Source organism: Telmatherina bonti (genome assembly GCF_933228915.1).
Source record: "Telmatherina bonti genome assembly, chromosome: 18".
Taxonomy (NCBI): domain Eukaryota; kingdom Metazoa; phylum Chordata; class Actinopteri; order Atheriniformes; family Telmatherinidae; genus Telmatherina; species Telmatherina bonti.
The window spans coordinates 32,356,055-32,378,640 of NC_136616.1; the positions used below are offsets into that span (position 1 = coordinate 32,356,055).

The following is a 22,586-nucleotide window of genomic DNA, read 5'->3' on the forward strand; positions in this document are numbered from 1 at the left end:
TCTGAAGAGCTGAATAGAGGCTCGGTGGGCGGTTCCTACCATCGCCATCTTGGCAGAGGCATGAATGTCGTCTCGCCCGGAAAATACAAATATGGGCAAAGAGGTGGAGCTAAGAGGGGGGCTGTGAGCGTCATGGTGGATGATTGACATTGAGTGAACTCCAAGCTTTCTGTAACTAAGAGCTTACCGAGCTAACCTGGAGATAACGGGAGCTAACCAATTTATGGAGGTAAGCGGGCTAAAGCTAAGTCACGTTGTTAACCGTCTAAAAACAGCGGTTGTTCTACGTTTTTCTTACTTGAAGCGAGAGATCGGTACCTGTCAATCAAAAGGACACGCCCCTAAATATGCCGAACTTTGAGATTGAATTATTAATAAACGGGCAAGTTAGGAAAAAAATGCACTCTCCCTCCCCAAGTTTTCTACTTGCTGCAGAGAATTTGCTACAGCTTTTCGAAGCTTTTCTTTCTCATTTTATTTTCTAAGAGTCTGAAATTTGCTGTTGTTTCTTCTGCACAGTGCCATCTTTACCGGGAATGCACTGGTCACAACCCCCTACGTCACGTCCGGGGCACGTAAATGTGAAAGAAGTGTTTCCATTACACTTCTGCAATATGTTTCACTGTCTAAACATTTGAAAAACCCCCTCGTGAGAGCATACAAACTTTTTAGTGATAGACTTTTTTTTTTAATGTAGGTGTTTCCATTAACGTTTTTTTATATTGTGATATTTAGTTTTTGTGCAATTCGAGAAGTAATGGAAACTCACCTTGACTCTTTCTTTCTCTGTCCATTCAACCAGGTGCTGAATTTCAATGGCATTATCATACAGACAGAAGTCTTTCTGATATTCGTTGGATGGCCAGACAGCATCACCATGGCAACGCCCCCAAGTGTTTTAAAACAGAGAAAAGATGTTCTCCAATTGGAAATCTCAGCTCCAGAGGAGGAAGAATGTCCAGACGCCGTTGGCAGCTCAGATACTGACGTCAACTGGGGGTTAGAGCCAAACTTCAACCTCAACCTCAATTTGACTTCGTCAAGCAATCCTCGCTCAGCCATGGACACCTCAAAGCTGCATGTGGGGAACAGGAAGGATGATGGGAAAAAGGTTGGGAAATCTTTGGGGAGAGTGACGACAACTTCAGAAACCAAAACAGCTTTGATGTCGCCAAGCGAGAGACAGAAGAGCAAAATTCCAACATTGTGTCGCTCGCCAACAGCTGAGTCACTGGTGAACAGCAAAGATGAGCAGCATCTTAAATCTCCAAGTCTGAAACACACCACAGCTATCAGCCCCACGCATAGCAGTCCAAAACCACATCGGCTGATCCAGGCAGAAAGAGTCTGTTCTCTGTTTTGGAGCCCCTGGTGGATGAAGGGGGAACTGCAGTTTTATGCACTTCTGCATCGACTTCACTTTTAACCACTGGAAGTTGCCGCTTGTGATGTATGTGTCGGGTTTTGAGGGTGCAGTGTAGAAGTTAAAACTTCCTTGACTGAAATGGACTCATAACAGATTAAACTTGGCTAAAGGACACTTGAAGAGACTTCATTGTGAGTATGTTTAAAACAAATTCTGACTACTCAGTCATGCATCTCATGCAGCTTTTGCTTCATTGCATTGTTTCAGTGTGCTATTGACAAAAAAGAAAACAGAAACACCAAAGAGTCAGAACGGGGAGCTGACTGTATTCTAAGGCTTTCTTTTATGTTTGATTATTATTAGTTAAATAAATATGGAAAGTTTGTCATTAATTTCCATATTTATAAATGAAGGGTAGGAAATCCAGTTTTGAAACTGTTAATAGGAAATTTATTTGTTTAGCACATTTCACATACAAGTGTTTTACATCAAACATTAAAAGCAACACAACGAGGTACAAGAAGCATTAAAAACTTCTAAAAAGTTATTTTAAAAATTATATAAAGACAAAGATTAAACGATATAAAATAAATGAAATAAAAGTGATTTAAAGTTGCTGAGTTTCAGCAGACTTGCAGGTTAACAGGAGTGTGTTCCTCTTGTGAAGCATAAAAACTGAACTTGTGGCCATGGAGAAGTTCCACGTAGGAAGTCATAACAAGAGACATTAAGGTCATGAGCTAGCTGTTTCATGGATATAGCCCAGGTTTGAACGATAGGTGAGCCAAAGGGAACCCTAAAAGCATCTAAGACTCAAAGGGGAAGCTCTAAAAATAGTTCACAATGGGCTTTTTACATTTTTCCACAAGGTCCCTGGTGGTTCTTAAATGAAAAGAATAAAACCAGAAAAACCAAGTTTGCTGTCAGCCAATCAGATCTTGGGTAAGAGCAGACAGAACATCACCAGTTTATGAATGCTTGTTCCAGCTGCTACCAGAAGACAAAGGTAATCCGAATAAAAGCCCTGAAATCTTGATGTTTTTCTTTATCCTCCTCAGCTGTGGTAAAAAAAACGCCCTGACAGACAAGTTTCTAGAGGAGAGGAAGAAAGCCACCATGCTCTCAAAGACCACCATGTCAGCTTCAGGAATCTGGCCTTTTCTGATTGTTTCATTTCTGGTGTCGTGCCTCCACTGTCGCTCCTCACAGGGTTTTACTCTGAAAAACTGCACTGCAGCTTACTCTGAAAACGACTCTGATGTGTCTGTTTCGTGCAGCCAGCATGGCCTCTCAGCTATTCCAGATGACATTCCCAGAAACGCAACGTCACTAGATCTGGTCTCAAATCAGATTTTAGCGATCACCAGGACAGATTTACGAGGTTTATCAAAGCTTAGAGTTGCACTGGCTGAACAGAATCTTATTGCACATTGTGAGGATGGAGCTTTTGCAGACTTGAGCGAATTAAAGATGCTCTTCTTGGACAACAACAGACTCAGAAACCTGACAGATAACATGTTTCTGGGTCTGTCCAGACTGATGTTATTGTCTCTAACCATCAATCAGATCTCATTCATATCCCCTGGTGCATTTCAGCCCCTGGTCAGCATCCAGTTGGTGCAACTGGGCAGCAACCACCTACATCAAATTAAAGACATTGCTCCACTGTTAAAACTTCCAACTATAATAAATCTGGGCATTGGGAACAACAAATTTACCTCTTTTGAGTCAGATGACCTGCCTTTAAACACTTCAAACCTTAAGGTGCTGTTGCTAGACCTGAATCCACTGAGAACATTCAGTATCACCAAAGATATTTTTCCTCACCTGAATTCTCTGGACTTCAGCAAGTGCAGGTATGACATAGACTGGAATGTGCCCAACAAGACCTTTCTGAGGAACCTAACCAGTTTGTCACTTAGTGGAAACTATATTAGCTTAAAGACGTATGGTGCGATGCTAAAGACGGCCGCTCCCCTGCAAAACCTTTCCCTTTCGTCTATGAAGAAGTTGAGAGAAGACGGCCTCATAGACGCCGCCTGCCAGACTTCCTCTCTAAGAACTCTTGAAGTGACCTTAAATAACATTGGGTTTGTAGATGATAACTTACTGTGGTCATGTTCACAACTTAATGAGCTCAATCTGTTCTCCAATCATCTATATGGTCTCTCTGAACACGCTCTCCAAAACATGAGGCAGCTCAGGCTGCTGAGACTGGACTCAAACCATCTGGTGATGGTACCACTTGCAGTCCGTGGACTTGCCACACTTGAAAGCCTGAATTTGAATTCTAACTTAATTAATAAGCTCACTTGCTTTGATTTCCAGAATTTGACAAGAATTACAAGCCTTAATCTGAAGCACAATCTCATCTCCAGTTTTCAATGGTGTGTTTTTCATCATCTGAAGAATCTGAAAGAACTTCATATCGGGGAAAATGTTCTTTATACGATTGAAACCAGCTTCAAAGGAAGTTTACACAAACTAGAAACTCTGAGTTTGCAAAAAAATAGATTTTTACGGTTTATCCCAGGAGACTTCCAGAACCTATCGTCACTCAGTTCTTTGGATTTAGAATCAGACTCCTATTATAATGTTTATGGTGGGGCTTTTGAAGGACTTGATCATCTTAAAACACTTCATCTGACGCTCGATAATTATGAAGAAGCGACTTTCAGGGGACTACAACACCTGGAAAAGTTGACCCTCCATCTTACCTTTAACTGGAACCATAACAGTCTTCAACAAAATTTCGAGCCACCTTTCTCAAATTTAGTCAACTTGAAGATGCTCGTCCTCAAAGTTTCTGACCAATACCATGTTGATGTTTCACCAGATCTGCTTGGTGGGCTGAAATCTTTAGAGCACTTACTAACAGAAAAATTCTTCGTAACATCTGTGCACCCAGACACGTTTAAGTACACTCCGCAGCTTAAATATCTGCAAATAACCCAAACTGATCTGACACATTTAGCCCCTGAAGTATTCTGGCCCATCACAAACCTAAAGGCGCTAGACCTCTCCAACAATAATCTCTTGTCTTTGGACTTTCTCTCTTGGGTCAACCTACCAAAGTTACGTTGGCTGAAACTCAGCGATAACCAGCTGTCAGTCATAAATGAGACAATCCTCCGATCCCTTCCTGCCTTGAGATACTTGGACCTGAGTGATAACCCTTTAACATGTGAATGCACCAACTCTGGTTTCAACCAGTGGATCCAAAGCAACAACCAAACGCAGGTTATTAATGGTCACCAGTACCTCTGTGCATTTCCTGTTAGCCAAAAGGGTACCAGGTTCCTGGATTTTGACGTCCACCTCTGTTGGGTGGATGCTAGCTTTGTCTGCTTCATTTCTAGCACTTGTCTGATTGTGCTTACTATCCTTGCGTCCTTTGTCTATCACTTTCTGAGACTACACCTCATCTACACCTACTATCTTTTCCTGGCCTTCATCTACGATAAGAGGCAAAGCAAGAGGGGCGCTCCTAACCGCTACGACGCTTTTGTGTCCTACAACGTTCACGACGAGGCCTGGGTCTGCAGCGAGTTGCTTCCTATACTGGAGGGGCAGCAAGGCTGGAAACTGTGTCTGCACCACAGAGACTTTGAACCAGGTACAGATGCTTTCCGTTTGTGTCTAAACTCTGTCGTTGATCATCATCATTGTCTCTGTTATCTTTCCGTTTCTCAGTTGTCTGTGATCTAATTATATTTCTTCATTTCACTTCCCTTTTCTCCTTTCCTTCTTCTACAGTCTTCTACCTCCGGAAATATTTTAAACCTAAGCTAAGAATTTATCTTTAGGTCGACTATATTCATTTGAATAAAGGTAACTTTTTTATTCAATATTCACAGAGTTAGTAAATAATGATGGGGCATTTTCTGTTGTTTTGTTTAAGTTACAGTATTCAACACCTTCAAAGGTTATTCTGAGAGCAGGCTGCAACATGTACCTATAAAATGACCTTTAAAGAGGTCAGTTTAAATTTATACAAGATTAGTGGCTGATCAAACATGAGAATGTAACCCTGCTTAGGGATCCAGAGTTATTGCAGCAATCCTTTTTGTAACATGAATGCACCACTTTACTGTTAAACAATACAAATCCATCGAAAATGGGTCACAGTGTCTCCTCTTTTTGTTTCCATGTTTGTTTTTCACCTCCAAATTATTTGCAATTTTGTTTGGTTTTCTCCATCACACACAGGTAGGGCGATGGGAGGTGGGCATGGTGGGCTGGGTGGTGAGGAAGGCCATCAAGGGGGTCTTGATCCCTGCGCCCGGTATATGCTCACCTCCCAGTTTTAATCACATTTAGTCACCACAACACAAAAACACTGACAACTAATGGACAAGTTTTGGGGGTGGGCCATGCAGTGTACGGTGGGCAGGGCTGCTTAGGTGGTTTCTCTCCCGACACAGTGTGGTTACCCCCCCAATTTTAATCGCAATTAACAGACACTTTAAAATCATTTATTAGCAGGAAGGACGCAGGGGCGATGGGGTCCTCCACACCCCTTTTTCCGAGGCTTTGCCAGGGGGCTTTGGGCGGAGGGGTTGCTGTTGGGTAGACCTGGGCCTCGACTGACTTGGTTGGGAGGGGGCGCTGCTGGCCCTGTAGGGTGCCGGGTCGGCATCTGCATCTGTCGGGGGTGGGGGATGCGATGGTTTTGGGGGGGCCTTGGTCGCGGTCTGCCTGCCTTCTGCCCCTATGCGGCGTCTCACACAGGGCATGTAGGGAAGTAGAGATGAGGGTAAGTATGACCGAATAGATGAAGTTGCAAATGGAAGGTGAGAGAAGTGTGTGTGTGTGTGTGTGTATGTGTGTGAAATAATTAAGGTAAGTGGGTGGGCAATGGGACGCGGATGAGGATGGGGGGGGTAAGGGAAGAGGTATGTTGGGGAGGCACGATGTGATGGGTGTGTTTATGATGGAGTGTGCTTATGTATGAGGTGTATGAGGCTGGATGGAATGGGGGCTAGGGGGTGTGTATGTGTGTAGAGCAGAGAATGTGATGGGGCGTGTGTGGAGGATGGGGGTCGAAGGGTGTGGGCATGTAAAGGGTAAAGTGTAAAAGGGGAGGTGAGGTAGGGTGTGTGTAAAGCAGTGGAGTGTGTGAATGGGGACTGAATAGGGGTGTGAGAGTGTGTCGAGGGAGTGTGCGTGAGGGGGTAACGTTATGGGATATGCGTGTGTGCATGGAGGAGTATGTGGGGGGGAGGGGGGAGGGCAGAAGGGCGGGAGAGTGCGAGATGGGGTGTTTAAGCGACGGGATTAGGTAGGATGTGTGTAGGGAGTGTGTGTGTGTGTGTGTTTGGAGGGTAGGGGGGTCTTGGTGCCCGGGGAGCGCGGCCGGTGCACTGGGGTGCGGCCTGGGTTTGCTGGCTCTCCATTGGCGTGGGCTGGACCCTCTGCCTGCGGGGGTGGGGGGGTTGCCTTCGGGCTTTTGGGGCCCTGGAGGCGGCGCTCTGTCTACCCTGGGTGGCCGGGCTTCACCGGTTCGGACCTGCTCCCCCTGACCATGGGGGGCTCTGGCTGCCTGCCTTTAAACCCCCAGCTGTTGTTAGGTTCATTCACTAACAACAGCTGGTTTTCTTCCTGTGTGTCTGATTTAGCTTGTGAGTTCTAGGTTCTCCTGAGAGTTGATGGCTTCATCCTCCCACAGGGGGAACATGACTCCAATGTGTATAGGTGTATGGATGTGTCTGCTAATGTATATGCATATGTATGTAGGTTCTTCTGTGTCTCCTTTCTTTTTTCCTTTTCTCTCTACGAGGTGTTTTATCTGTTTTCTCTTCTTCTTGCTTCTCTTTCTGTCTCTCTTCTAGCCTCTCCGGTCTGGTCCAGCAGTACAAACTTTGTAATGCAAAAAAATATGCAAAATTAATAGAAAAAATATGTCCAGCAGAGCACAACATCCAGAAAATCATTCTGCCTGCTTAAATGCTGGTCAAGACAAAAATAAAGGCCTTAATCCAGTGTTTCTCAATCCAGGTCCTCAGGACTCCTACCCTGCATGTTTCACACATAACCCTACTTTAACACACCTGAATTAAATAAAGGGCTTCCTCATGAAGCTCAATAACATGACTCAGGTGTGTTGGAGGATGAACATGTGTAACACATGCAGGGCAGTGGGGTCCTCAGAACCTGGATTGAGAAACACTATACATTATGACTCTGGTAACCGGTCAGTTCTCAGATCCTTGAAATGAATCCAGAACAAACAGTTTTATCAACATCAGCTGACTAGAGTGTGTTTTCCAGGAAAGCCCATCATTGAAAACATTACGGAGGCCATTTACAGCAGCAGGAAGACCATCTGTGTGATCAGCCGGCACTACCTGCACAGCGAGTGGTGCTCCAGAGAGATCCAGATGGCCAGGTGGGGCAGCGGCGCTCCATGAATACACCCTCTTACCTCCCAGGTTTCCAAACTGACTTTGTTTCTGCGCTGTATCTGTCTGCAGCTTCCGTCTGTTTGACGAGCACAAAGACGTGCTGATCATGCTGTTTCTGGAGGACATCCCAGTACAACAGTTGTCTCTGTACCACCAAATGAGAAGACTGGTGAAGAGGTGCACCTACCTGAGCTGGTCACAGGCTGCTCAGCACTCCGGAGTCTTCTGGCAGAATGTACAGAGAGCTCTGGCGGCAGCTGAAAGCCCTACAGGGGACTCACTTCTCTGTGTTCGACAACTTTAACTTGAATAAAGCATCAAATATTTTCTGCTGGATGGTGGAAATTGATTCATAGTCATGGGCTCTTAGGATGGCATTGTTAAGAACTAGAGCTGGGGTGTCCAGCTCCAGTCCTCAAGGGCCACAATCCCGCAGGTTTTCAATGTATCCCTGCTACAAAACACCTGACTCAAATAAATAGTAAGTAAAGTAAGTTTTATTTATATAGCACATTTAAGCACAGTAAATACTGACCAAAGTGCTTTACAGAGTTAAAAATACCATAAAAGAAAGAAAAAGAAAAGGCAAACACAACAATTAAAAAGGAAAAACATACTCAAGTGAACCCTACTGACACACATGTAATGAATGTGTGGAGAAGGCCGGGGAGTAAAGGTGAGTTTTTAACCGGGACTTAAAAGCTGAAATGGAGGGGCCGCATCCAATATCTTTTGGTAACTGGTTCCACAGACGTGGGGCAGCCAAAGCAAAAGCTCTGTCCCCTCTTTCCTTTTTAACCGTCTCCGTGGAACATTTAAAAGCCTTGTGTCTGAGGAGTGGAGGGTCCTGGGAACTGAGTGAAGCTGAATGAGCTCGGAAATGTACTGCAGTACCTTAAAAACAATTAAAAGAACCTTAAACTGAATTCTAAAAGAAATAGGTAGCCATTGCAAGGAAACGAGAACAGGGGTTATGTCCTGGTGCTCCTTGGTGCCAGTCAGCAGCCTTGCAGCGGCATTTTGGACAAGCAGCCGAGACAGTGAGGACTGGGGAAGTCCAAGGTAGGTGGAGTTCCAGTAGTCCAGCTGTGATATTATGAAAGCATGGATGACTTTTTACAGATTTTTACCAAATCAGTCATTGTACAGAACTTCACTTGCTTGTTGGATCCATTTAGTAGAAGCCAGGTGCGTTAGAGCAGGGATACATGAAAACTTGCTGGACATCGGCCCCCAAGGACCGACTCTGGACACCCTGAAGTTGAGTTGTGAACTCAAACAGAAAATAGATACTGTTGATTTGTTTTTCGACCAGTGACAGTTGACAGTTTAGATGTAGTTTGTTCAACACAGCAGCAGATTTTACATGTTAACAGGAAACTTCTAACAAAGTGGGTTGAAAGTTTCTTTGGCATCTCGTTGGCAGAAAAGACTGAATGTAGGGTTATTATATAATTTTGATTTACTGGCTAATGTGAAATGTGAATTTTCAGCCCATTTCAGAGAAAAAACATGAACAATATTAGATCAACTCAACCAGCAAACTTGGGACCACTTCTTTTAACTGAGTCCATGTTTGCATGTGAGGAAACACTGGACACGGCCTGCGATGGACTGGCGAGCTGTCCAGGGTGTACCCTACCTTTCGCCCAAAGACTGCTGCGATAGACTCCAGCTTCCCTGCGACCCTTCATTGAATTTAGTGGGTAGGATAATGAATGAATAAATTAAAGACACACTGGACACTGACTTTAAGGACCAAGACTGAATTTGGGGTAAAACAATGTAGTTGGAGCTCGGACACACAGATGAAATAGTTTAAAAATGTATAATATGGGACCTATAAGGTGTGTGACAGCAATGCAAAATTATTTTGACAAATACACCAACCTTCTCTGTGTGGGACAGGTCCGAACTCTCTGGTACCGGTTTCTTCTTCTTGAGCCGGCGATTGTCGTGTGTGCCAAATGTGGTTTTGTGTTTCCATGTTGAGAAATACACGGATGTCCCTGGAAAAGACGTCTTGAAGGCAGCGCGTATGGTCACCTGTGAAGCACAAACGAACTTTTCCAAGAGAACTGATCCAATCCCACACCACCTCACAACCAGGCTTGTGGACTTGTTGGTCTTTGGCAGGAGCTTATGGTATCCAATTCTTCCAATTAAGACCCGGAGTTCTGATTGGTCTGATCAGTCTACGTTTTCTTCGTGAGAAGAACAGACGTCTCCGAGCCCAGACAACTCAACACTGCGATGCAACTCACAAAGCTTTCCCGCCGTAGCTCAACACCAACTGTTGATGAATGACGTCTGAGAGATCGAATATTACAGATGTAGCGGTTCGGCTTGCCCGCCTGCCACTGCCACCTCTGCTGCTAGACATGTATTCTGTTATGTAAAGGAGAAATAAGCCAATCCCTTTGAGAAACTTTCTTTTAAAACAGTTTAATGACTGTCATCTCTGCTTTACGTCAACTATTTGTCAACTATACGACATAAAACCATAGTTTGTCTACAAGCCATTCCAAACCCCAGGTTGCACACTCTTTGGTTTTTTCAGGTCTGGTTTAAAATTGTTGCCTGAAGCTATAAAAAGTACTAAAGACATAAAAAAAAAAGCACAGCCTAAGTAAGTAAAACTTAAATAAATCACAACAGACCAATAATCCTGAATGAGAATAAGATTCTCCAGGCTGTGACGGCTGCCCCACTATCCCACTTCCGTCAATCCGCTAGCTCATCAGAGATCTGAGAACCAAGCAGATGCAACATGAGCCAATTATTCAATATGTAGTTACAGAAAGGTCAGTCCAGTCATGCAGCTGCTGCTGCGTTCCATCACAGGCAGCCACCGCTGCTCCGGGAGTCATCTCTATAGCAAAGGAGCAGAAAACAACTAGCAGCAGGATGATCAGAAACCTAAACCTGAAGTGAACCTGATACTGGGAATTATCCAGTTGACTATCTGTGACTGACATCTTTGTCGCTGCAGAGACGTCTCCAGAGACACACATCCGCATCCACTCGGATATACATAAATACACACACCTCGAGGCGGTGGATCGTCTCCAGAGACAGCTGGTCGTGTCAGTCAACAACCATGCTGGAAGTGATAGCTGTTAAATGTGTGTGTGTGAGAGAGTGTGTGTGCAAGAGATACAGACTTCCAGTTAAATTCATGATACGTCTGCTGCCCCCCCGTGGTCACTCAGAGTAAAAATAAATCATCAAAAGGCGTTTTCTGCAAAGGATGGGTAAATAAATCAGCTTTAAATCAATAATCAATATAAATTGTTACATTTTAAACCTAAATATATTTTAAAAAATATTAACAGTCGCACTTATTTTGATTTTAATGAGAAATACATTTTACAAAAGGAGCCAGAAACATGAAAAGACACAAAAAGCATATAAATAATTAAAAAGTTCCACCAAGATTGAAGTTTGTTGAAAATATAATAAAATGTCCAGGAGTATCAGTGGACATTTATCATAAAGATTTAATGTCCAACTATTTTCCATTTTCCAACCAAAAGCTCAAAGTTTCTTGAATTAAAATGTTAAAGCTATTAAGATGTCTTTTCAGTGTCATCGCTGACTCTCACTTTCTGAATTTCATGGGTAGAAATGGTCACGTTGGCAAAAAAAAAAAGAAAAAAAAAAAAAAGAAAAACCAGGTGGTGAAAAATTTCTGGCCGTATCCATCTTTCCGACGCTTAACTTGTTTGCATATCAGAGATTATGAATAATGAAAAACCGTTGCAGCTTTCATTTAAAGGTCTCATATTGTACATTTTTCCAACAGCTCAATCTGGGGGTCAGAGGTCCGACGACATCATTGAACCTCTGACCACTTCAGGGTGACCAAATTCTGCATTGGCCCTTAACTCCAGCCAATCAAATAGTGGCTCTACTGAGACTGGACTGATTCTGCCTAAACGGTGCCCGTCTACACAAACTCCACACCACTCTCAGGTAGACAAAGTGACAATCGCTGGTGTCAGCTCTGTGATTATAGAGGGCATGCTCAGCAAGCCAGGGATCTTGTAAATGGCAGTATACACTACCGGCATGAAGGGTCGTTTCCCTTTGTGAGGTCACAAAAGGAAAGATCTGAGGCTCACCTGTTTCAGCACACATTCACTCAGAAGTGCAGCAAGAAATATTCTTCTTTCTGGGTCTCATTCTCAGGATATGAAGACACAAATGGCTGTTTAAAAACTTTTAAAAAGTAAATTTTGTATAATCTGGTACCTTTAATGCTGCTGTTGAGTGTTTGGAAAGTTTCTCATAAACTGTTCTTACTCATGATGCGCTGCAATGAATCCCCGCCGCGTCTTGCCTGCGATAATGTACCAAGAAAAAGCATTGTGTTGCACTTGTTTTAGAAGAAATCGAGAAAGAAATTTAAATATCAGTCTCCTGATTTTTAGAGTGGAAATGCAGAAAATATATAAGACTACCTACATACCTACATGTGATCATAATGTTCCTGCAACGTAGATTTATTTTCAAAGACATTTCAGCAGGAATCATCTCTATTAGTATCAGAATGATTAAAGAAGCCATTTTGAACTTTGGCAGATTTTCTCTCCAGCAATGAGCAGGTAAAGTATCTCGACCCAAGAAACTTCGATGTGAACTCGAATAAGAAAGTTGGATTCCAACAGAAGGCAAACTATTCCTTTGACTATTTTGTAGAGCAGGAACAATTCTGGTAAAATGTAAGCAAATTTAAACTGATTTACCTTTTAACATAAGAAACTGTAAATGTAAATCATTACATCATCTGATGAGAGTGATGGGTACAGCTTAACATCATCTACAAAACGGTGATGGTGAAACCATGTGACCTGCCACAAACTTGCAAAAAGAAGGAGTCCCAGGACTAAACTTTGGAGAACTCCTGTAGGAAAATAAAGACTTTTTTAAACCAAAGGGTCTGGCTTGGTTTAGTTCAGTAAGCCTTGATCTGTGTTGTGTTTCCCCGGGCAACCGTATCGTTATTGGGTCGTCATGGTAAAGCCCAATAGGTGATAGGTGCCACAGCTACTGTAACAGCACGGCGTGACTCTTCCTAGAATTATGATATGACAGAAACAAGGACAAGAATGGCTGATATCAAGTTGTTTGTTTTTCTCTTAATTGAAAAACACAAAAAAAATCCCAAAACCTTTCAACAAGGCTTCGTTCCTGCTTTGCTAATATGACGAAGCAGCACAGGAAGAGACAATTCTTGGGATCAATAAATGGATTGCAGTGTAAAGATCCAACCTTTAGGGTTGCATCTGTAAGACTCAGAACCCAGAAAAAAAGGTTGGATTACGTATTCTGGCACCTTTTCTAGTTTTGTAATCCAAAAAAAAAAAAGCATACTGTTCCATATTGTACCGATCTGAAGCAGATGGTAGAAAACGATCTTAATGGATTCTGTCAATAACATCCTTATATTGTACAAACAATGGGACTGCAATGACGTTGAAACCAGCTCATCAATACCTGACTGGTTAAGTGTAAACCAGACAACCCAAAATCATTGGCTAGATATGAGCTCTGTGTGTTTCTAGGTGTTTCCCTGCCATGTTGTGGTGTGTGTCCCTCTCAGACAACCTGGTCAAAGTGTTTGTGGAGATGTAAAATAAAGATCCATGTCAATAAAGTTCACAACACAAAGCAAGTGACTTTAATCAAAACATTACTCACTGAAAATAGTCCAAATCAAGGCATACGAATCCATCGTCCTCGTACAAGCATCCAACCTTACACCAGTTTAAATCAACTCGTTTACATCTGACCTGGCTGGTACAGGAGGCGGGACTGAGCTTCACAAAGGAAATTCAGATTGTGTGAATCTGAGAGAAAACTGAACTCACTGGTAGGACTGGAAATGGCCAGAAAATCTGCACTTTTCTTCCAGTTATGTTTCCTGTTAGTGCTTTAAATACACAGATGAATGGGAAAGTAAATCCAAAACTTTATTTTACTTTTTCAAAGCCAAATGCACAAAATTGTCAATTTATTTAATGTCCTTTTATTTTGGTAGTGATAATATTCTTATTTTCCACTCACACAGGTTCTCCTGCCTACACATGGGCTCAATTCTCTCAGTTCTTAAACCAGTAAGATCCAAACCTGTATGAACAAGCTTAAAGGTTGGTGTTCATGTCATCAATGTGAAAGGTTTTTATGTACAATTACACAAATAAACACTGAAATCTGCTTCATCAATACTCAAATACAATGAGGATCATTTGGGCCGTGGGTGATGAGGGGATAGAAGGGAGGAAATCAGTCTTTGCTGCGGGGAGTCTTCGTTACAAAAATAAACGTCTCCTCTGGTATCAAAATAGACGGCAATCTTTATCCTTCCCAGGAAGCTCGCAGCTCGACACCGCAGCGGGACCGCATCCCTCTACGTCCTGCATGCGGTTGGCCAACACGGCGACGTGAACTGGTTAGCTTTTATATTTACATGTTGGGCTCTGATCAACGCATCCAGGATGCTGAGCTGCACTTTGCAGAACTGGTTCGATGGTTTTCTCTCAGTTTGAACTGGTGGGGGTGGGGTGGTGGGGGGAGTAGCCTGTGAAATGGGAGAAGCTGGAAACAAGGCTCCCTGCAAGGAGCGGGTAAAAGCTCCAAACCTGGATTGTCAGGGTGAAAAGGTAAATACTTGGTTTGGTATTGGACATGATTGGGTGGACAGGTGGGGGTTGGAAAGCAGAGGGGGGTAAGGGAAAGCAGCTGGGTGTAATGGACATTTGGTCAGGTGGGGGTAACGGACACATGGTGGGGGTAACGAACACGTGGTGGGGGTAACGGACACGTGGTGGGGGTAACGGACACGTGGTCGGGTGGACAAGTGGGAGTTAGACAGCAGAGGGGGGTAACGGACACGTGGTGGGGGTAACGGACACGTGGTCGGGTGGACAAGTGGGAGTTAGACAGCAGAGGGGGGTAACGGACACGTGGTCGGGTGGACAAGTGGGAGTTAGACAGCAGAGGGGGGTAACGGACACGTGGTTGGGCAGACAGGTGGGAGTTGGACAGCAGAAGGGGGTAACGGACGGCAGGTGGGGGTAAAGGACACATGGTTGGGCGGACAGGTGGGAGTTGGACAGCAGAAGGGGGTAACGAACGGCAGGTCGGGGTAACGGTCACATGGTTGGGCGGACAGGTGGGAGTTGGACAGCAGAAGGGGGTAACGGACGGCAGGTGGGGGTAAAGGACACATGGTTGGGCAGACAGGTGGGAGTTGGACAGCAGAAGGGGGTAACGGACGGCAGGTGGGGGTAAAGGACACATGGTTGGGCGGACAGGTGGGAGTTGGACAGCAGAAGGGGGTAACGGACGGCAGGTGGGGGTAAAGGACACATGGTTGGGCGGACAGGTGGGAGTTGGACAGCAGAAGGGGGTAACGAACGGCAGGTCGGGGTAACGGTCACATGGTTGGGCGGACAGGTGGGAGTTGGACAGCAGAAGGGGGTAACGGACGGCAGGTGGGGGTAACGGTCACATGGTTGGGCGGACAGGTGGGAGTTGGACAGCAGAAGGGGGTAACGGACGGCAGGTGGGGGTAACGGTCACATGGTTGGGCGGACAGGTGGGAGTTGGACAGCAGAGGAACTAAATACAACACTACAGCTGCTTTTGGACCAAATTCTTCGACTGGTTCAATGAGGGTTATGGAAAATTAAGAGATCGCCATAGGACGCCATATTTCTGGGGTTTTATTTCAAGTTATATTTGAGACGGTGGTTGGTAAAAATCCAAACTTCTCTGCATATGATGCGAGTAAACGCTGAAGTTTTATTGTTGATCATTTCTTTCAGTTTGGCTTTTTTATAGACTAATATTAGGAACTGTTTAAACAACCATTCCAACTCCTGTCCATGACTATGATCCTCCATTTTACAGATGCGCAACACTCCTGTTCTGCTAGGGGTCAGGAAGTATCCATGGTCCAACCCTTCAACTGTGCCTTTGAGCCATTTGGATGGATAAATAGTTACTATTTCGCAGTTCTTAGAGGACAAGGACCGCTTTGCCTTGGGTCAAGCCGAGTCAGATAGTGGGGAAGGGTTTGGGAAAGGAAGTGGGCATTCCTCAGAGATTGGAGACAAACTGAAGGATCTAGACCCAATGAACACAGTTTTCAGCAACTATCTTCAAAAGTCTTTGCAGTCGGAGAGCGTCTGGAGATGAGGTTCCCACGTGGCATTTTAATGGATAAATGCTACAGAACGTGCACCCACAATGTAACAAGGAAACTGCCTTCATCCGGCACAGATTCCACCTTAGCGTCTTTCAGATTGTCGAATGAACTGAGGTTATGATGCTGATTTACTGATCAGTGATGCGGCTTTTAGACTATTAGGTCAGAAAAGTCTTAAACTTTGAGGTGACTGACAGAAATCCACTATTTACTGCATTTATCTTGTAACCATTTGTCCTCCTGACTCATATTTTCAGAGATCCAAGCTGCATGATGTGGAGCAATTTCCATTATTTCCATCTGTGCTTTATGGGTATAAAATATATTTGTTGCTGTGTAAAATCAAAACTTCATCATTAAACCTTACAATGTTGCCCTGCAAACATGCCTCAAGCCAAAGGAACCCAGTTTGGAAACAGCAGAGGAAGCATTGAAATGTTACTGGAGAACTGGGAAAACAAAGAATATCAACACTTAAAAAACACTGATGTTTGCAGCTGTGCGGCGCTGCAATCCAGCTGGCTCTGAGGCGGGAGAGTCCTTTTCAAAGTCCGTCACTGCAGACGTGTGGCGCATCCAGAAATGGCAGCGGACTCATGGCACGCAAATCAAAATAGTTCAGGAACACGGATCAGGAGGAGGAGGGAGCGTTCCCGACACAGTGTCCAAACAGGGCGGGTTTAGATGTGCCTAAAAACAACAAAGGAAACCGGTACCAAGATCCTCCAGTGAGATGCGGACTGATTACTGAAGGTACACAACAAGATCTGGATTCGTGGAACTCACACTGGAGCAAAACCTGCAGTACCTCAAGAGTCCTTCAAGTCAGGAGACCAAAAAGACAAAAATAAGTCTGAGATTGGAAGAAAATCAACCAGATTCAGATAAAAGACTGGACTCGGTCAAGGTGAAGGTTGTGAGGTCGACGACGGGCGGCAGGGACACAGTTTCACAGATGTGAGCTCGATCAGGCAGTAGCAGACTGGGCTGAATCAGCCAGTCCTGAGTGGGACCGAACACGCTGGGAATAAGCCCGTGTGGAGTCCAAGCAAAATCTAGGAACAGAAACTGGATCCGTCAGCCTGCTTGGAGCCTGGATCCAACAGAAAAAGCCTCCACGACTGCTTCAGGAGGTTAGTGTTTGTTTTATCATATGTGCGAAGGGAAAAAACACGGCTCTGGTTCTGGGATAAGCTTAAAATCCAGAACCAGGTTCTGGACCTTGCTCAGGTCAGTCGAGTCCAATCAGGTTGGGTTCAGATGGTTTTCCTGTCCGGTTCTTTTCTGGACCCTCAGAAGTCCGAAGAAAAACAAAATAAAAAACCTGAACCTGATCAGAGTTTGTTTTTGGCCCGATTCTGGTTTGGTTCTGTTGTGCTGCTCTCATGACTTGTCCCCGAGCTGAGGCCGATCCATGGACCCCTCCTCGTCTGAGAGACCGGTCTCCACGGCAATGACGAATGATGCGACGGAGACGCTGCTCGCCATCGGCTGCAGCTCACCTGGTGTCAAAAAGCAGAAAGTAAAACATAGATTCTGCATCTTCGTTAGGAAAGTTGTTATCCGGACAGAGCCGCTTCAAATAAAAGCAGAAAAATGATGTCAACTGTATGTCAACTCATTAACTTTCTGTTGATACCACAGCTCCACACAACACAAATCCAAACTCATTCTCCTTAAGTCTGTACTACTTACAACACTGACCCCAAAACAGGTCAATAACCCCTGCTGCAGCCTGGAGAATGGGGCGGGGCTGGATATTGGGCAAGGTTGGACGTCCAATGGGCGTGGAGTTAGGATTAGGGTCAGGGTTGGGGTTAATCCAATCAAAATGTTGAGGGGGCAGGGTTGGACATCCAATGGGCGTGGGGTTAGGGTTAGGGTTGGGGTTAATCCAATCAAAATGTTGAGGGGGCGGGGTTGGACATCCAATGGGCGTGGGGTTAGGGTTGGGGTTAATCCAATCAAAATGTTGAGGGGGCGGGGTTGGACATCCAATGGGCGTGGGGTTAGGGTTAGGGTTGGGGTTAATCCAATCAAAATGTTGAGGGGGCAGGGTTGGACATCCAACCCTGCCCAATATCCAGCCCCGCCTCATTCTCCAGGCTGCAGCCAAGACCCTCTCAAACAGGTGGGAAAAAATGTAAATAAAAAGGGAATTCAATTAATCCCAAATTTCATCAATTCATATTTAAATTCACAATAAAACATGAGACGCTCCATCATTTCATGGAAAATATGAGCCGACTGGAGGAATCTGAACAGGAGCGAACAAAGGAAATGCAAAGCAACTGTAGGTGCATTTCACAAAGTGGGTTGAACTGGCAACAGGTCAGTCACATGACCCGGTATAAAAGGAGAATTTCAGAGAGGTGGAATCTCTCAGACAAAAGATGGACAGGTGTTTGTACCAATCTGGTACAAACCGGGTCTGAAAATGCTCCTGAAACTTCAAAGACTTTAATAATCCCACTATTTGTGTTAAATATCAAATATATTAAAATACTTAAAGGATGAGAAGGAATCTCTGTGTTCAGGGGGCAAAGTTAAAACTAGATGGTTGTGATCTTTAGGTCTTCTGGCTGCTCTGCATTAAGAACGGATACGATTCTCCACTGCATGCAGTTCAGCCTGAAACCCACAGTTAAAGCTCTGCCATGCAGTTAAGAGGCTTCATGAACCAAACACACACTCTTCTTCTCTGTGGAAAACCTCTGTTCAGACTGATTAAAGTTCAAACGTCTTTGTAGAAAACATGGACAGTGTGGGGAGGGATCAGCTTGTATCAATGGAAATTAGAAAAGCTTGCATCTCTGATGGGATGGGGTTGCATCAGCCCAGATGTGGGCCGCATCCACATCTGTGAAGCTCCATCAATGCTGAAAAGTAACTTCTGCTCCCGTCCAGACGACGCCGAACCACATGCTGCATCCATCCCAGCAGCATGGTGGAACTGAAGAAGCGTCTCAACTCACATGGAACTGAGGAGTTTTATATTCCACCAGAAAAACTAGACGTTTAACGTGATCTGATCAAAAAACATCAGAAGTCTTGAAAGTGAATTCTTCAAAAGTTTTCAACATATCTACAGAATAAAATGTTTAATGACTTTTTCTTCACATTTTCTTCTCTCAGAACAGGTAAGTGTCAAAGTTCTTAGAAAAGAACAAAAACTCTTTTTAAAGACTAAACACGTGCCCCATTCAGAAACAGGACGTGTCCTTCATCAATGTGCCTCTTGTTGGGTGTCATGTAGCAGAACCGCCACCAGGTGTCAGTATAAACAAGGCTAGTTTCTTACTAAAGCACCTTTCATGTAACAGACTACTCAAAGTGCTTTACATAAACATTAAAAGACAACAACAAATAGCAAAAATCACAATAAAACCATCAATTAAATGAAAATAATCAAAAGTAAGATGAGTTCAAAGTTACCGCGGAGACTTCCTGGACAGCCGCGTGAGAGGAGAAACGTTTTTTAGTGTGATTTCTGCATTTGTTCCACTTGCAGTGTGTGTTTTACCCGTGTGTGTGTCGGTGGTGGCCGTCACAGGGCTGTCTCTCAGCGTGTCGGCATCCTGGTAGTCCTGTGGGAGTCCCACCCGTCGCACGCCGGGGTCCAGGACCACCGAAGAGCCGCCCTCGCTCAGCGTGCCGTCGCTGGACGCCCCAGACACCACGGCCTCCAGGGCCAGGGCCCCGACGCCGACTCCTCCTACGCCACCCAGGGCCAAGTCGTAGTCGAGCGGCAGGTCGTCCAGGCAGTCTGCGTTGAGCTGCAGTGGAAAAGTCGGGTTGTATGTTGTGTTACGGCGCCTACGGACCACCCTGACCTGATGTCACAGGTTATACAACATCTAAATAACCAGATAAACTCCCCAGCAGACTCACAGCGATGCCCAGGGCCTTCAGGATGTTCATCTTGCACATGGGGCATGTGCGGTGGTCCAGCAGCCACGGATCCACGCAGCTCTTATGAAACAAATGTCTGGAAAAAAGATGCAGTAGAGCGATTTATTCTGCTGCAAAGTCATCAGGAAAACACTGTGGGAGGATTCCCATCTGCACATTTGATCAGTTTTACTCCTGTTACATCACAACACTGGTTTCATAATCTCACAATGAGCACAACAGGATGGTCCAAACTGGAAACCAGTCTGCTCATCACAAGGAAACAGCATGAAACCACCACGCCGGTGTGTATGGACAGAAAAAAAGACTAAAAAACATGACTGGAGAGCAAATGCATGTCGTTCCTCTGGGTCAGGTAAGTTGTGGCTGTTTTTACTGGACATCTTGCTGGAACACCAGACTGGGAGTGAGAATCCCACCACACCATGCGGAGATCTCAACTCGGGATTGGCGGAGAGACGCTGCGAGTTCTGATGTCAGTATGGAGGAAAGTCTGATCACACTGGGAAGTCAACCCTCCAACGGGTGGGTGGGGGTGTACCAGGATCAATCACACATCTGGGATCAGATTGGGAATGTTTTGAAGGTTTATTGAGGTTTGATTGGACCTTCAGAGGCTTCTTATGGAGCTTCATCCGGGCTTTAATCTCCGTTTGATTGTAACTTGATTGGAGAACAGAAGCTTGATCTGAACTTCTTACTTGATCAAAGCTTTGATCAGAGTTTCATCAGGCTTTGATCAGTTTATTCAGGCATTGATTGGAGCTTGATCAGTGTCTGATTGGTCCTGACCGGAGCTTTGATCAGTTGGGACAAGGCCTTTTACTTGCTTGTAAGAGTTTCTGCAGCTCATTGAGTCCTCAGTCTGGCTCGTTGCTATGGTAATGGAAATGGTGATCAGACTAACGATTGGTTCATATGTCCCTCGTCGGACCAGAGCCAGCCTGGTGTTTGTATAGAATAACGTGTGTTAGAATAACGTTACAAGCTTTGATAAGAAACTTTGTGTATAAATTTATAAAGAGACTCATGGACTCACAAAATGAAGTTATTTTTGTCTTTTTAAGACCGGAGCGAGAAGCAGCATGTAGAACTCTGAGCTCTGGAGGTCCACTTATATGTTTATTAGGGGTGGGAAATCAAATTAAAAAAATTAAATATCAGGATTTTTTTGCTTTACAATTTTAAAACAGGTCCTGTGATGGACTGGCGAGCTGTCCAGGGTGTACCCTGCCTTTAACCCAAAGCCTGCTGGGATAGGCTCCAGCTTCCCTGCAACCCTTCATCGGACGGAGCGGTTAGGATAATGAATGAATGAAAATCAGCAATATGGAAGAATCGTGAGAATTGCATCTTAAATCGAATCGGGACCCAAAAAATATTGTTTCAGCCCTGATGTTTATCATACAGTATCTGCTTTTGTTCTGTTTGTTTGTCTTTTAATGGACTTTAATTGTGAAAATAAAGACGAATAGACTTTGTTGATGAACGGCAGTGAGGCCTGAAAATGGCACCACTGCAGCCGGTAATCTGGATGAGGATTCGGTCTTCCAGAGTTTTGGTAGAAAAGCTGTATGAGAAGCATTTTAGCAGCGAGAAGAGCTGCAGGACTTCGTTTGTGGGATCGACAGATTCATGCACATACGTTTATCGACGGTTCGACAAGTTCGAGTCTCATTTTCTCATCAGAAAATGACTTTTGTTGTGAGTAACGATCAATACGGCGAGTATGATCAGAAACACGCTGATAGTTTCGATCACCTGGCAACCAGAACGCACAACAAGTCTGTCAGGTTTTTAAACTCCAACTTTCCAACTTTTCCAAAGGTTTTACTGGGTAACCAGTGTAGACCAAGCTGTCAGCCTCTGTGACAGCTTGGGGGGGATCCTGGAGGCTGAGACAGAGGTCTGCGACACACTTCTGACAATCCTGCAGGTTCTTCTTGTAACTTTTCAAACTTGTTTAGACTGGAGGAACATCGGCTGCAAATATGTTTCCAGCTTAGTCAAAACACTCAGGAAGTTTCCTCGTCGCGTTTCCACGTCAGGAAACCTTTATGAGACCAAACGCGGGGATAAAAACCCTTTAAGGACAACAGAGACTTTACCGTTCGTCCGAATGGTGAAGTTTTCCTGCAACAACAGGAATCCGAAGAGAAAAGAGCCTGTGTGTGTGTGTGTGTGTGTGTGTTAGCTGTTGGTGTATCTCTTACATCAGCCACAGTTTTAACTGCTGATTATTTGATGGTTTTTTTTCCCTCTCTGGAGATTTTACAAGACGTGGGAGCTGACAGAAGACTCCTGCAGGCGGAAACTCTTGGTGTTTTACAGCTTTAAATAATCAGAACCGAGCGGCGCTGCAGCTAAGAAACCCGTTAAAGAAACCTGATTTTCAGGGAGGAAACGCTGCGTTTTAGGCAGATATTTACACGTTCGGGGTTACCTGCAGGGCAGGATGCGGACCACGTCGTTGGCCTTGTAGCCTTCGATGCAGACGGCGCAGTTGTCGAAGTCGGCCTCCGTCTCCTGGTCGCCTTTCCTGATGGTGCGAACCTGCAGCTTGCTGATGGCCTTCTTCGCTGCGTCACCAAGACGACGCTAAAGACAGAAAAGGAGGATGAAGCACTTTGATGTGAAGAAAATGAGGGGAAACATGAAACACTTGATGACAGAGTGGAGGGCTTCAGGA

At 44.7% G+C, this 22,586-nt stretch overlaps 2 protein-coding genes across 2 annotated transcripts in view; one reads left to right on the forward strand and one right to left on the reverse strand.

Moving 5' to 3' along the window:
* Positions 1-877: 877 nt before the first annotated feature.
* Positions 878-8,074, forward strand: LOC306768987 (uncharacterized protein; the record flags this gene model as incomplete). The annotated part of the gene is made up of 4 exons (XM_079257488.1): positions 878-1,371; positions 2,425-4,982; positions 7,637-7,754; positions 7,840-8,074. The coding sequence occupies 4 exons, from the start codon at positions 878-880 to the stop codon at positions 8,072-8,074; spliced, it is 3,405 nt and encodes a 1,134-aa protein (XP_079113614.1).
* Positions 8,075-14,324: 6,250 nt separating this feature from the next.
* The window catches only part of rnf150b (ring finger protein 150b), a 32,923-nt gene continuing 24,661 nt past the window's right edge, over positions 14,325-22,586 (reverse strand). The window contains exons 3-6 of the mRNA XM_079258124.1: positions 22,341-22,495; positions 19,877-19,973; positions 19,509-19,761; positions 14,325-17,487 (exon numbers count right to left, since the gene is read on the reverse strand). Of these exons, the coding sequence (XP_079114250.1) occupies positions 17,369-17,487; positions 19,509-19,761; positions 19,877-19,973; positions 22,341-22,495 (624 nt within the window). The 3' untranslated portion in view covers positions 14,325-17,368. The remainder of the gene's footprint in view (positions 17,488-19,508; positions 19,762-19,876; positions 19,974-22,340; positions 22,496-22,586) is intronic.